The 14,765-nt window shown below is 41.6% G+C and overlaps 1 protein-coding gene across 1 annotated transcript in view; it reads right to left on the bottom strand.

Annotated features, from left to right (window-relative positions):
• The window catches only part of COL28A1 (collagen type XXVIII alpha 1 chain), a gene marked incomplete at its 5' end in the record, with an annotated part of 152,152 nt that overhangs the window by 48,229 nt on the left and 89,158 nt on the right, over positions 1–14,765 (bottom strand). The window contains 3 exon segments of the mRNA XM_081243661.1: positions 3,451–3,480; positions 3,482–3,520; positions 5,706–5,774. Coding sequence (XP_081099787.1) covers positions 3,451–3,480; positions 3,482–3,520; positions 5,706–5,774 — 138 coding nt within the window.

Genomic DNA, 14,765 nt, shown 5'->3' with positions numbered 1-14,765 from the left:
TGGAAGCTCATTTTTGTAATGAATGAAGGATTTATGCATAGCAGGAGTCATAGTCCAGTCCACACATCTGTTTCAGAAACTCCTAAGGTAATGGAGGGCCATCAGGAATCCTATTTTTATAAGGACCTCCTGATCCTCTGAGAATGTCAGGGCTGATCAGGCCACAGGAACTGACTTAAACAAAGATGGAGAGAGGAAAACAGGCACGGCTCCTGAGTAGAAATGAAGAGGGGGGTGGGGGGAGAAGCCATTTCTGTCTGTCCTCATACTTGGCTTTTTAACCTGGATGACCCATCCTCTCTTTCCATCTCTCTTGGCCCTTCAAGGGCTAGTTGACACATCAAGCAATCCCTCAAGACCAAGCCCCATCCCTTCTCCCTCCTGACTTAATCTGAGGATTACTGGCATATCTAGGGACAATGGTCAGTGCTGGAGGCTCACGTGGGACAAGATGGTGGCATCATGTAACCTCCTGACCTATGCTGTGAACCCGAATGGCCAAGGCCACCTTGGGACAAAAGAGCCACAGTCTTGTATTCATCCATACAATCAGTAGACATGTGTGGTTGAGAAAAAGCACTGAGGCCCGTGGAGGAGCTGGAGCTCCTCTGCAGCATGGAGCAGCTGGGCCACAGTGGGGATTGCAGAGCAATGGCAAGTCTTGTCTAAATACCTGCCCGATCATGTCACCCTGCTCTTTCAGTTGCCCTTAGGATTAAGACTACTCATTACTGTGGCCTACTGGACCCTACAGGGCTCTTGCCTACCCCTGTAACCCAATTCATTTCACCGTGCCACCCCTCCATATGCTCTGAAGCTCAAAAAGTGACTATTTTATGTCTAACCCCATGAGGACAGAATTCACATCTTTTTACTCATTGTTTTATGATGCACTTAGCCTATTTCCCTGACATAGATGGTGCTTAGTCAGTATCGGTTGGTTTGTTGGTTGGTCGGTCGGTTGGTTGGCTGAATGAATAACTGACTGAAAAGTCAATATTCTAGCAACGAAGTTAGGTCAGTGCTAGAGCAGATCACTTCTGTGATTGCATCCCGAGCCCTTATTTTCCCCGTGGTTGGGATGGCATAGAGAGATGGGGTACAAGTCAGGCCCTGATGTTAAAGGTTAACAGCAAGGGCGTCCATCGAAGTCTCACCAACAGACGTACCAATTAAAGCAAGTTTCACTGATTCAAATGGATTTTAGAAAGGGGTGTGAAATAAATTCAACAAATGAACATAAGAAATGAAATTTCACTAAATATGTAGCCTTAAAATGACTCAGGAACACCACCAATTCGATTTTTCAGTTCCCTCCCTTTTGCAGTGATGGTACAAGCCAGGGTCAGACAAACGAGGTAGGCATCCTAAGGGAAATAATTTTGCCCTGTTGCCAACAGGATGCCAGGATGTCTAGAGAGGTTTTGTGAGGCAGCCTTGGTCAAGGCTCACTGCCAAGTAGCATCAGGCCACAACCCTCGGTGGAGGAAAGGTTATCTCATTTCTGATAGGACTGGATACGTGGCAGTTTTCATTTTGGTTCTTTCCTTTTTATGGTAGATTTCCCACCATAGTTTCACTCAGGAGGGACTTTGAACATGGCATAACCTGGAGGGCATAAGGAAGGGCAGAGTTGGTAAGGTTAAATTAAGTGCAGCCTAAGAGGCCCCTATGTCAATAAGGAAATAGTTCCCAGATAACAAGGGAGAAAGCTGGCACAGGATTTAACGAGGTAGTGATAATGAACTCACAGCACATGTGAACTGAGCTTGGTGACAAGCCGGTGGGCAATTATAGGTTCATTGCTAAAGCAAACGCATAAATACAAAACTATCTTTTAACTGTAGAATAGAAAGATTAAGTATGAAAGATGCTGTTTACAAGGAAGCAGGTTTCTGCTGTATTTTCCTGTGCTTGTTCACTATCAGCAGTATTAACTGGCGTTTGCTTGGATCCTCAGCCTGAAAGATGAACAACTGTTACGTAAAAGATCTGCAGTGGGGCTTCCCTGGTGGTGCAGTGGTTGAGTCCGCCTGCCGATGCAGGGGACACGGGTTCGTGCCCTGGTCCAGGAAGATCCCATATGCCACAGAGCGGCTGGGACCATAGGCCATGGCCGCTGAGCCTGCGCCTCTGGAGCCTGTGCTCCGCAACGAGAGAGGCCACAACAGTGAGAGGCCCGCGTACCGCAAAAAAAAAAAAAAAAAAAAAGATCTGCAGTGGAAGCCCTAGACTCTGCGTGATAGATTGGAAGATTTATCACAGATTCAATGAGTTTTGCTCTCGACAAAGCTCACTCTTAACACAGGTAGGTGGTTTAATTTCAACACAGCATTTTCACATTTATTATCTTCAGCTCCTACTGCCTCCTGCTTACTAAGAAATTCTGCTATCTAAAAAAGAGTTTATTTTGAATGCTTCTACTTTTTTTTTTTTTTTTTTTTTTGCCATACGCGGGTCTCTCATTGTTGTGGCTTCTCCTGTTGTGGAGCACGGGCTCCGGACGTGCAGGCTCAGTGGCCATGGCTCACGGGCCCAGCCACTCTGCGGCACATGGGATCTTCGCGGACCGGGGCACGAACCCGTGTCCCCTGCATTGGCAGACGGACTCTCAACCACGGCGCCACCAGGGAAGCTCAAATGCTTCCACTTTTTTAGAGCCAATATCAATTAGCCAGGAGGGAATTATTTTTGAAGCTTAACCATAGAAGTTTATTTGGGGGGAAACAAATAGAATGAGAGGGAGCCAGTAACAAAATAAAAAATAAATAAACCATATTAGAAGTAGAAGAGGGAATTGTTTGCAATTACACAGCAGACTGTAGATGCCAAATTTTGTCTACTGAGACAAGGGAGACCCTGGGAGTCCCATCTTGATAGATAGGCTTGTCATGGCTGAGACAGAAATCAAGCAGAATGGGCGGTTGTGAACTCAGGTAGCACAGAGTCAGGGTTCTCACCTGGATGCTCAGGAGAATCATGTGGGGGGCTTTTAAACCCACAGTACTCAAGCTCTACCCGCAGAGATTCAGATTTCCTTCTTCTGGGGTAGGGCAGCAGCATTATTCAAAAGCTCCCTGGGTGAGTCCATTGTGAGCTAAAACTGGGAACTTGGGAAGCCCTGGGCAAAGAACGGAGGCTACAGGTGAGGAAGGTAAGGGAGACAGAGCACATGTGGTGGGGCACAGACTCTCCGTTCAGCTCAGAAACCAGCGGAACAGTAAACCACTGTACCCGTTCAATTTTTCTCCAAGCTACTTATGTAATGATTAGCGTTTGTGAAGCTGTTGGACTTACACCATGTTTCCACTTTTAGATGATGCCTCTAAAAACTGCTAAGCTTACATTAAGTCCATTTCATAATAGTCGTATTTTGTATTATCCACAACCTCTTCTCCCCATCGCCCTAGTGAATTGAGAGGCGACCCTGGCACACTCCTGTTCACTTACTTTGATTCCTTGTAATCCATAGCCAGGGGGGGCCAGGAGGGCCAGGCAAGCCTTTCTGCCCAGTATCACCCTGTTAGAAGACAGAGAGAAATCGGAGAGAAGGTTAAGGAGATTTAGAAAGAAACAACAGACTACTGCTCTCAGCTACATTCTCACTTCAGTCTGATGGAGACCTACATCCACGCTGCCCATATTGATATAAAGTAGTGTTTTCACAAAAATTTTAAGCCACAGAATGCTTTGCAAAAGTTTTACATGTAATCCAGCTGTAAAGAGATAAGACAGAGCTGCTTGGAGTAAGCAGAAGCGTTGGCCCCGTAGCCTCATCTGCTTGGACTCCTCCAAGCTGCTCTACCGTCAACCCCTAGAACACCAGGGGTTCGAAGACCACTCATACATAATTCTATGTAGACTTCACTGTGTTGCTCCATTTCAATATGGTGTATTAATTCACAGGGGTTGCAGTTAAAGATTCAGCAGCTATTGATGTGGATCAGAGTTGAATTTTTAAGAAAATATGTACATGAAGCAAAATGTGCGTCATTTCCCAGTATATGTTTCTTACAGCTTAAGTTGACCCCATGTTTCTTGAGGAAAGACTTCTGTGGTCAAATAAGATTGGAAAATGTTCTACACCACGGTATGAATATATTAAAGCCTCAAGAAGTCCCACAATAGAAAGGTTAGTTTAACTTTGTTTATCCCAGAAGTTCCCAAATTAACATTTTGAGGAAACAAACTTTGAGAAATCCTGAGTTAATAAAAGTTACTGTATAAGTCAGTCTTTTTCTTCCAATATGGGAAAAAGCTTTATTTTTTTCTGATTGCAAGAGGAACTCATTGGAAAAAAAAAAGTAGAAAAAGAAATTAAAATGACAATGAAGAATAAAAACAGACCCATCATTGCATCACCCAGTGATAACAACTACTAACATCTTGGAGGGATCTTTATCCATATAAAGGGATCTGTAAGGTTAAGAAATAGCCCACTGTTGGGCTTCCCTGGTGGCGCAGTGGTTGAGAGTCCGCCTGCCAAGGCAGGGGACACGAGTTCGTGCCCCGGTCCGGGAAGATCCCACGTGCCATGGAGCGGCTGGGCCCATGAGCCATGGCCGCTGAGCCTGCGCGTCCGGAGCCTGTGCTCCACAACGGGAGAGGCCACAACAGTGAGAGGCCCGCGTACCGCAAAAAAAAAAAAAAAAAAAAAAAGAAATAGCCCATGGTCAAAATGGAGTTGATGGACAAAAATGGATAAACTAAGAATCTTGGTAATTCTAGGATCCTCAGTCAAATCTTTGCCTCATAAAGGCCTTTCCCTTTCCTCTCTGATAATAGGATTCTAATTCACTTCTGTGCATTTTGGATGTAAATATACATGTTTAACATTTGAATTTGTGATGGGTGGCTCTCTGAAACCTGTTTGCCCTATGAACATGCCTGATACTTTACCTCCCTTTTTGAACAAATCAAAGGAATATTTGTTAAACAAATGAATGAACAATTGAAACAGGGCTCCTCAACCTCAGCATAATTAACATTTTGAGCCGGATAATTCTTCATCATGGGAGGCTGTCCTGTGCATTGTAGGGTGTTGTTTAGCAGCATCCTTGGCGTCTACCCACTAGATGCCAGTAGCACTCCTTCCCCAGTGTGACGTAACAACCCACAATGATTCCAGACACTGCCAAGTGTCCCCCTGGGGTGGAGAGGGGAGGACAACATCTCCCTCATTGAGAAACACTGCATTAAAAGAATAAAAGGATAAATAATCACCAAATTGGAGGCGACAAAAGGAAGAGAAATAGAAGTGAGAGCAAAGGGAGCCAAAGGAAGTTCCTCTCACCTTCCACGGGGACAATAAATTAGGCCCTTGCACTGGGGACAGAGCGAACTACGGGCACAGCACACAATAGATCCATCAGCTGGTGTCCTGTTAAAAGGCGACCTGAGGCACCTCTGGCCAAAGTAAACACATGCTTCTTAATGATGGCACAGCCTCTAAGGAACCTGGGAATATTTTGAGCACTTTGCAATCACTTTTTAAAAAGACATTAACTTTCTAATTTCTTTGGGGGAAGCGAATGGCTTCATAGACCTAAATGTTCTATTTTACTGAAAGTTCACATGATATAAGAAAATAAGACTCTTCATCAACAATCAAGAGAAAACTAAGTCAGCATCAGAATGAGCACTTCCTATGCATCATCATGGGTGGTACCTGACCCTCACCCAGAGCACAGACCTGAGGGACTCACCTTTGGCCCTTGGGTTCCTATGCCCCGAGGCCCAGGGAGGCCTGGAGGGCCTCTGACACCAGGCTCTCCCTGAAAAGACACAATGAATGACAAGTTATTGATTAAAAGAAATTTTGTGATGTATAATATTTCATATAAAATTTCATATTTCATATTAAAATATTTCATATGAATTTTCATATTCAGAAATATATTTTAAAATCCCAAACCCTTGAATTTGACTAAGATGATAATTGAGCACTTTTCTTCCATATCACTTTTCTATACTTGGTCAAGGGAGTGTTATTCCTCTTTGTTTTCATTTCTTTTTTTTTTTTTTTTTTTTTTTTTTTGCGGTATGTGGGCCTCTCACTGTTGTGGCCTCTCCCGTTGCGGAGCACAGGCTTCGGACGTGCAGGCTCAGCAGCCATGGCTCACGGGCCCAGCCGCTCCGCGGCATGTGGGATCCTCCCAGACCGGGGCATGAACCCGCGTCCCCTGCATCGGCAGGTGGACTCTCAACCACTGCGCCACCAGGGAAGCCCTGTTTTTATTTCTTATTGCCATTTATCAAGCCAACCGATACGGGTTCATTTCAGAGCAATAAAGTCAATTAAATTCTTGGCAACCTTAATATATACTTTTCGGAACTCCCTTCTCAGGAATTTGGAAAAGTAATTACTGCCATTGTGAATAGAGGGAGAAAGAAGAGACAAGAATAAAAAACAAGGGCTAAAAGATATAACCCTCTCCTGAACTGGTTGCTCTCATGTTTTTATGCGACTTGGGTTAGGGATTGGCTTTAGGATACTCCTGCCCCTAGAGTGGTTATGACTGCAGGGTGGGTTCTCTAAAGGCTTTTAGATCCGCCACTGCATGACAGTTTCATAATAGGCAACTATCACCAGAAAGTTGTTGGGGCCTGATGGGCGCAGGTCAGGCCTGTGGTTAGACCTATTTGAGATGGGAATGATGGGAAGAAGCAGAGAAATGAAAATCTCTTTATTAACCGCCTTCTGTGTCCCCAACACTGTGCTCTGCGTGTTCGTATATGAGACTTGATATAATTTAGTATTCACAAGAATCCTGTATGACAATGACTAACTTACCTAATTTCTCTGAATCTCTGTAAATTCATCAGATACATAGAAAATCATATCTACCTTTCATGGAGATGACAGTGGAGGCAGACAAAGAATGCCATGCTTCTGCCGCCATGTCTAGCACAGAGCAGGTGCTTGGTAAGTCTTAACTCCCCACCCCACCTGGTTTTTTACAGAGGGAACTAAAGTTTGCCCAAAGCTGCACAGCTATTGAGAGGCAGGGCTAAGAGGATGTGAAGAAATAGGAACCCTGTGTGTTGCTGGTACAGCCACTTTGGAAAACAGTTTGGCAGTTTCTTAAAAAGTTCAACATAATTTTACCATTTGATCAAGTAATTTCACTCCTAGGTATACACCCAAAGAAAATGAAAACATATGTCCACACAAAGACTTACATATGAATGCTCTTTGCAGAATTATTCATAATAGCACAAAGCTGGGAGCAACCAAAATGTCCATCAACTGCTAAATGGATAGACAAAATGTGGTATATTCAGCAATAAAAAGGAATGAACTATAGCTACATGCTACAACATGGATGAACCTCAAAAACTATTCTTGGGCTTCCCTGGTGGCACAGTGGTTGAGAGTTCGCCTGCTGATGCAGGGAACACAGGTTCGTGCCCCGGTCTGGGAAGATCCCATATGCCGCGGAGCGGCTAGGCCTGTGAGCCATGGCTGCTGAGCCTGCGTGTCCGGACCCTGTGCTCCGCAGCGGGAGAGACCACAACAGTGAGAGACCCGGGTACCGCAAAAAAAAAAATCCAAAACAAACAAAAAAACCCTATTCTTAATGAAATAAATCAAATATTTGAGACTACATATTGTTTGAGTCCATGTACATGAAATGTCCAGAAAAGGCAAATTGATAGAGACAGAAAGTAAGTCAGTGGTTGCCTGGGGCCAGGAATAGGAACTAAGAAGGGGGATTAACTGTAAATGGGCACGAGGGATGTTGTTGGGGGGATGAAAATGTCCTAAAACTGATTTGTGATGATGGCTGTACAACGTGGTAAATGTACTAAAAAAAAATCATTGAATTCTACACTTAAAATAGGTGAATTCTGTGATAAGTAAAATATGCCTCAATAAAGTTATAAAGAAAAAAAAAAGGCCAGAACCAGCCTTTGAACCTAGACTCCCAAGCTCTTAGGCCTAGGTTCTGTTTTGTCCATGTCCTGTTAGGAGCTAAGTAGCTGATATCAATAGCTTTCAACAGTGCAAAAGTCATAAATGATAAGAAATGATTAAATTGTTTATGTAGAAAAAATCCCATCTTTTATTTAGCTTTGCTTTCTACTTCCAAACCCTAAAATACTTCTAGAGAAAACAAGGCCTTTAAAAATGGGGAAACCTTTAAACTTTATTACTGAGTTAATTATTTTAATCTCTACTTCATAATTATGTATTCCCTTTTGCTTGCAGGCCACTGTTATGATTCTGGTTTTCTCTATCCATCTCTTCCACTTAATACTTAGCTGCTTTTGAGACCACAGGTACTAATTATCTCTTTAACACCTCTCTCCTTCTGACTGCCAAGTTTTAGTCACCCCAAGTTTCCCCCAGATTAAATGATCACCCCTATCATCAAGAGTTCCAAGTAGAGAACATGAACTTGTTCTATATTATATACATTTCTATTATCTCTTCTTTTCTTGAGTACTTCTGAGGTACCTTTAAAAGGAGTATCTATAAATTCACCAGGTGAGGGTCTCCAATTATACCTTACTGTTTCACACACTTGCTCCATTTTCTCTCTTATTCAGTTCCCCCAACCATCACCCTTCAGGAGTGTCTAAAGGCTAAATGCAATAGAATAGCTGCCTCTGTGGACATCTTATTGCCCTCTGTATATTTGAACCTTGGCCAATGAGCTTTAAGGGTGTGATCCATGTCAACTGTGGTACTGCAGTGTCTACTTCAAACAAGCTATCTGTCCTTTTCTATGTAATTGTTGACATATAACTATGTTTTACCTATCAAAGTTGTCTTTTGTAATCTCTTGATCTATGTTAATATAACCTGATATATGCTTCTATGAATCTGATAGACTTTAAACCAAGACTTACCTTAACACATTCTGCAAGTGTTAGAGTTGGTCAGTAACAGGTTTTAGGGTGGTTCCTTGGTGTTTATGGATCATACTTTTCAGTAGATGGGAATATCAAGCCCTTAATGAGCTGTGTAAGTCCACAGAGATAGTGTCCCTCCACTATGGTGGGTTCTTGAAAATGTATAGTGTCTTTTGTTCCACGGGCCATGCATCCACACTAGACCACAACAAGGTGAATGAGCACAAGAGGACCATGGTCAGGACTCATTTCATCCCTTGATAACTCTGGTTTTGCTACAGTGCAGCGCCAATGGTACCTAAAAGGTGCATTTACTATGATATTTTCAGATATGTAGTTTTATTGTCTGTGGATAGAGTGACATTCACAAATAAGATTTTACAATAGGTACTTGCATAGCTGGACTTCGCTTCCCACACAGGATCCAAGGTTATTGGAGCCTGCAGAGGGAGCCCTTGCTTTAGGAGATAATGAACAGACCTGAAAGCAAATTCTGGAGTTGCCATTTTTAACTTTGTCCATCAATTTCATAAGACCAGAAGTCTTATAAATCCTACCCCTACCCTCTCATCTCCACTCCCTCAAAAAAAGAATAACTATTTAGATTGCCTCCAGATTCCTCTTGGCCCACAAAAGGGATTCCGGATGGGAGATACTCCTTTCAATTTCATAGAAAATGGCCAAGTTTAGGACTTTCTGCAGTGCTTGCATATATGAACTTAGCAAATGATTCAGTAAAGGTTTTACCTAGACCATAACCCTGCAGTGTGGTTAGTTTCAACCTCATTAAAATCATACATAATCTTATGATGGCTCTAGTAATCATTCATTGAACATTTTACATTTTAAAAGAAAGAAAAGAAGAAAAAGAAAGCAAAGGCACTATCACATGCATTCATTTTCTCTTTGGCAAATATTTGCTTTGGTTAATATTAAAATGATTATAATTAATTTTTAATAAAAGAACTCAAAATTAAAATTTATTTTTTATCATGTGGCAGGAGCATTTTAGCCATTATCTTATCTGAACTTCTTAACATCAACTTACTGCATAAGGAAACTGAGACCTAAGAGGATACATGATTTGCCAAAAGCCATGCAGCTGGAAGAAATTCAAACCCAGGTCTGACTCCAGAGTCCGTCTCCCAGCTTGGTGTTGGCTGGAGCTAGATGCAAGATGACAACTTCTCCCCAGACTTGTTTCCAGCTGCCATTTAATGCAAAGACCATGGCTATGTGGCTGTGGAAGTCCTTTTCCTACATTGAGTCAATCACACTCTCTCAAAAAGAAGAAAGAAAACATCCTGATTGTAAGATTCCCAAGAGGCCCACACAACCTACACAAGTACCCAGCTGTCTAAGGCTTCCCTCTCCCTTTGCCTCTATTGCCATTCCTCAGTTTTGTGGTTTTCCCCGATGTTTCAATTGGTTTCATTCCAGATCTCCTAGCTATACAAATTCTTACTCTCTTTTTATCCATACTGCAAATATACTTCATTTGGCATAGTAATGCATACCCCAACTACTACTACTACTACTACTACTACTACTACTACTACTACTACTACTACTACTACTACTACTACTTTAGTGTGTTAGAATTCATAAAAATGTTTTGTAGACATTATTCCATTCACTTCGCAGAATAACCCTTTGATGTAGGCTTATTATCCCAAGTCACAGATGAGGAAGCTAAGTCTGAGGGAGATTAAATGACTTGCTGAGGTTACAGAGCTAATAAGTGGTAAAGGTTTCAAGTGGACCAGTGATAAGGAAATAGTTTGTTATACCTTTTATGTTTTATAAGATTTAAATATAATATTTGAGAAGATAGTACTCTTAGAGACAAGACAGCCCGTTAGACTTTCTCCCCCTACATATATTAATAAAGCTTTAATCACCATTTCTCCCTTTGTTTGTGCCAGTTAAGTCTCTGTCACTCTATGAGAGGGCGGTGGAAGCAGGTTACAGTTGTTCTAAAAGTGATTTCATGCTTTTCTACTTTGGGACAATAAAAAGCAAATTGAATTCACTGTGAAAAGAATTAGCTTCTCAAGGATTTTCCCCAAAAAATGTTACTCTGAAGAGTCCACTAAATGATGAAACCAAGGAATGATTGAGTTTTAAAATAAGGTAGAAGAAGTCAAAGTGATGATTAGCAGTTGCTTAATGTTTCTTTCTGGCTTTTAAATAAAATTAAAGTATAACTACTAAGCCTCCAACTACCACAAATATAAGCACCACTCTGGAATGAATTATGTAACGAGTATATGTAATGGTTTGGTGACTCCTGAATACCTCACTTTTGGTTGCCAGTATGTCAATGGAAATTTTAGAGGCCTTCTTCTAAGCTTACGGACAGACAACCCAGATATTGATAATGTGTATTAATTATAGACTGGCCATTGTCGTACAACTCAGTTGTTTTTCACTGACACCCTTTAAGATGAAAAGGGAGACAGTAACAATTACCAGCATACTTCTCAGGGGGATGGGGAAACAAGAAGGTGCTAGAAAACAAAAACTCAAGTCGCTATAACATTTCCTTTAGTGTACTTTCCCAGCTTGAAATTTCAAAATATTTAAAATAATTTCAATTCTTCAAATCAATTTCTCTCCTAGAACTTTAATATTTACCCCAAAGCAACAGTATCTTAAATGATAACTTTAAAACTTGCTTTAGGATTTGGGAGGATTTGTTGTTGATTGTTTCTTCCTTTTCTCAAAATGAACTCATCAAAGATGAGCAAATGATTCCCCTGTACCAAGAATCTCACTGGAAAGGGACATTCTTTCTTATTTAGTTGAGTTAGAAATCTCAAAAATAAAAACGTTGACAGCGCCCTTAATATCAGGGAGAAGAAAAGGCTCTTGTACAGATATTCAATATAATTTTCCACTGGGGGAAAGTTCCTCCAGTCTGCATGATTAAAAATAAAAGTGTGTTGATGGTGATGTGGGTGTTGAATGATAAGAGGATTTAGTGTGCATCCTTAAGGCTGAAAGGAAGGTATGTATGCACTCCGGGGAAGAGAAATGCAGAGCTAGGAAAACAGCAAGGAGAAATGAAAGCAATACTGAAAATTATAAGGTAGACTACATTCCAACTCTGATTTCAGAGATCATGCATGGAACTGAATTGGGGAGTAACCTTGAAAAGTCACCTAGTCAAGTGACCTTTTCTGGCATCTAAAGGTCAAATTGCCTGGTATTTAAACTTGATATGGCTCTGGCTTTAATTAGTCCTGTTTTCAAGCTGATTGTCCTGCCTGTAGCAATTTTGCAGTCATATTATAAAAGGTGGGTTTCTTCAACTCCAATTTGGAATCATGGACCCTCAACTTCACTAGCATTAAGTCTGTATCCTAGGCCAGCCCTCCTTGTCAGACACAGTTCAAAATGGAGTTCCTTGTCCAGTCCATGTCCGCCAGTGGAATCCACCAATTCCTAATGCGTCTCTGTGTGAATCGCTCCTCTGTTCCACCACTGCCTGCTGGTGGTGTGCACATATGTGAGCCATTGCAGAGAACAGAGGGGCTATTCAGATGCTGGGAACATTTTTAGAATAATGATACTCAGTGGAATTTCACATAGACTTCCATTTTAATTTATGAGTATGGGTCACCTTTGTCAAATAAAGCGTGTATTTATAATCAAACATTTAAAGCTTTTGGAAAGTGTTTAACTCTTTGGGTTTTAGGTTTATGCTTCTGCTTAATGTTTACATAATTTAAGTTTTGACAATAGAAAAACTAGAATGGAAAGAGGAACAATCTAACTGTACACTAAACAGTGCCGAGGTAGTTGGAAAATGGACAGTATTGAAGACTGAGCATCTGTAGATCAGGACAAGTCATTCTACCTGCTCTGATTTATTCATGCACTTAGTTTTTCATTCATTCATCCATATTTATAGACTCCCTCTCACACTCAACACAATATAGTGTCAACACTGCTTACATTGTAAAGGGGCAAGTTGCTCAACCTCTCTGGCTCTTGATTTCCTTATCTATAAAATAAGAGAGTTGTTTAAAATGCCATGAGCTTCTGGAAATATTTAGGTAACATATAATATTTAGGTAGTATACAATCATGATAACAACAATAACAACCCAACAAGCTGTTTCTGCCCAGACTTTATTCCAACCACTTTATGGTTAAAAGGTCCCTTGAGGGCTCCAAAGCGAGCTTAAAGTTCCTCTTTGCAAGAATTGGCCTAAGCTCAACTGCCGCAAAGCTTTGGGGAAGGCCTTGGCTTTCTCTGTGATGAACTAGCACTCTGATGGGGGCTGAAAGAGCTGGGAGAGGTGCCTGGCAAGATGCTCCTGCCCTCTGGAGCTCAGGAGAGCCACTCCTTGTAGTTCTCTTCCAGGAGGCCAAGAGTAAACTCTCACCCTCAGAGATGTCAGTGAATCAGCCCTGGGGTGATTCACTAGCCTATGGGGGTGAAACTACAGAAGCAAAGAATTATCTGGGCTTGTCAAAGGGAGATGAGATTTATATAATGAGGGTCCCCAAATCACAAAGGGTCCTTCTCATCTTTCTGGGTCCAGGAGAGAAATGGCAGCAGTGTTAGGTAGAATCTTTGAGCTTGCCCTCCTCATCATCCAGCAGACAATTTGGGTCTAGGGTTCAGGGAACTGGATGAGCACTTCCAACTTAGCAAAAAAACCCTGAATTGTCAGTTCCTCTTTCTGGCATGTTTCCAAAGTAGATTTTAGGGACTTCCCTGGTGGTCCAGTGGTTAAGACTCCACGCTTCCCCTGCAGGGGGCATGGGTTGCATCCCTGGTTAGGGAACTAAGATCCCGCATGCCCTGAGGTGTGGCAAAAAAACTAAAAAAAAAAAAAGTAGATTTTAAAACTGTATCTACTATCTCCTTAGAAATTGTAGTTTTTACAAGAATTTTAGAAATCTCTCAGAAGCCCTTGTCAAAATTTGGATTACATTCATTCAAGGGAAGTGTATAGAGAAGTACTGTAACCACTGATGTCATAATGGAATTCTTCCACTTGGAAAAAAGCCATGGAGTGCCACAAGGGTGCAAGATGTCAGGGACTGTTTTTTATATGTTTTGAAACATAGAAGCTTTGATTCGAATGTCTGTGTCAAATGCTAAACACATGTGACCTTAACTAAATATCGCAAAACCCACCATAAATTAATCGTCAACCTTAACGGTTTCCTCATTTCAAAACACATTTGTTTTGTAAGTTAATGCCCTAAGGCCAATATTTTAAGGTGACAACACAGAATTTAAATAAGAAACATGTCTGATTATATGTCTATACAGTTACACACACATGTGTGTGCATGCACACAAACCCACACATTTCCATGCACTTACGATTTCTCTGCCATTTTAAGAAAAAATGGAAGGAGGGGAATTTTGCATACATTTGAGTCCTGTGCTTTTGCTACCATTGGCAACCTTAGGTTTTTTGAGAGTCTCACCTCCACTTTACCAAACCAAAAGGACAAAGTTAAGTGGAATTAGACTTTTCCAAATATTTCCCTTTCTTTACCAGCTTCTGTTGGGCTGTGTGTGCTTGTGTGTGTGTCCAAAAGTTTTCTTCAGGAAAAAAAAATGAAAAAGGGCCCATAAAGTCTCTAAGCCTTCTATAAAAGAAGAGAGGTGATTTTGAAAGTTATTAAAAGCTGGTGTTTGCTTTTAGAATTTCCTTTATTTTTCAAGTTCATGATCCACAGGTTCTTTGATTCTAAGACTAGCTTGCACTCTTGACATCTCCTTCCAGGGCTAGAGAGGGCCAGGGTAATGCATTTTCCCAGCATCCACAGGAAGGGGCGACAGAAGGAGAAGGCAGCGGGATGGAGGCAGGTCCTCACTTGTGTTCCCATCTCCCCTCAGTAGACGTGAGCTGGAGGCTACTGCTTCCACTCAGCCT

Source organism: Mesoplodon bidens (assembly GCF_964165515.1).
Source record: "Mesoplodon bidens genome assembly, chromosome: 9".
Lineage (NCBI taxonomy): Eukaryota > Metazoa > Chordata > Mammalia > Artiodactyla > Ziphiidae > Mesoplodon > Mesoplodon bidens.
Note: the sequence above shows the minus strand (reverse complement) of the source record. Positions and strands in the feature narration are given on the sequence as shown.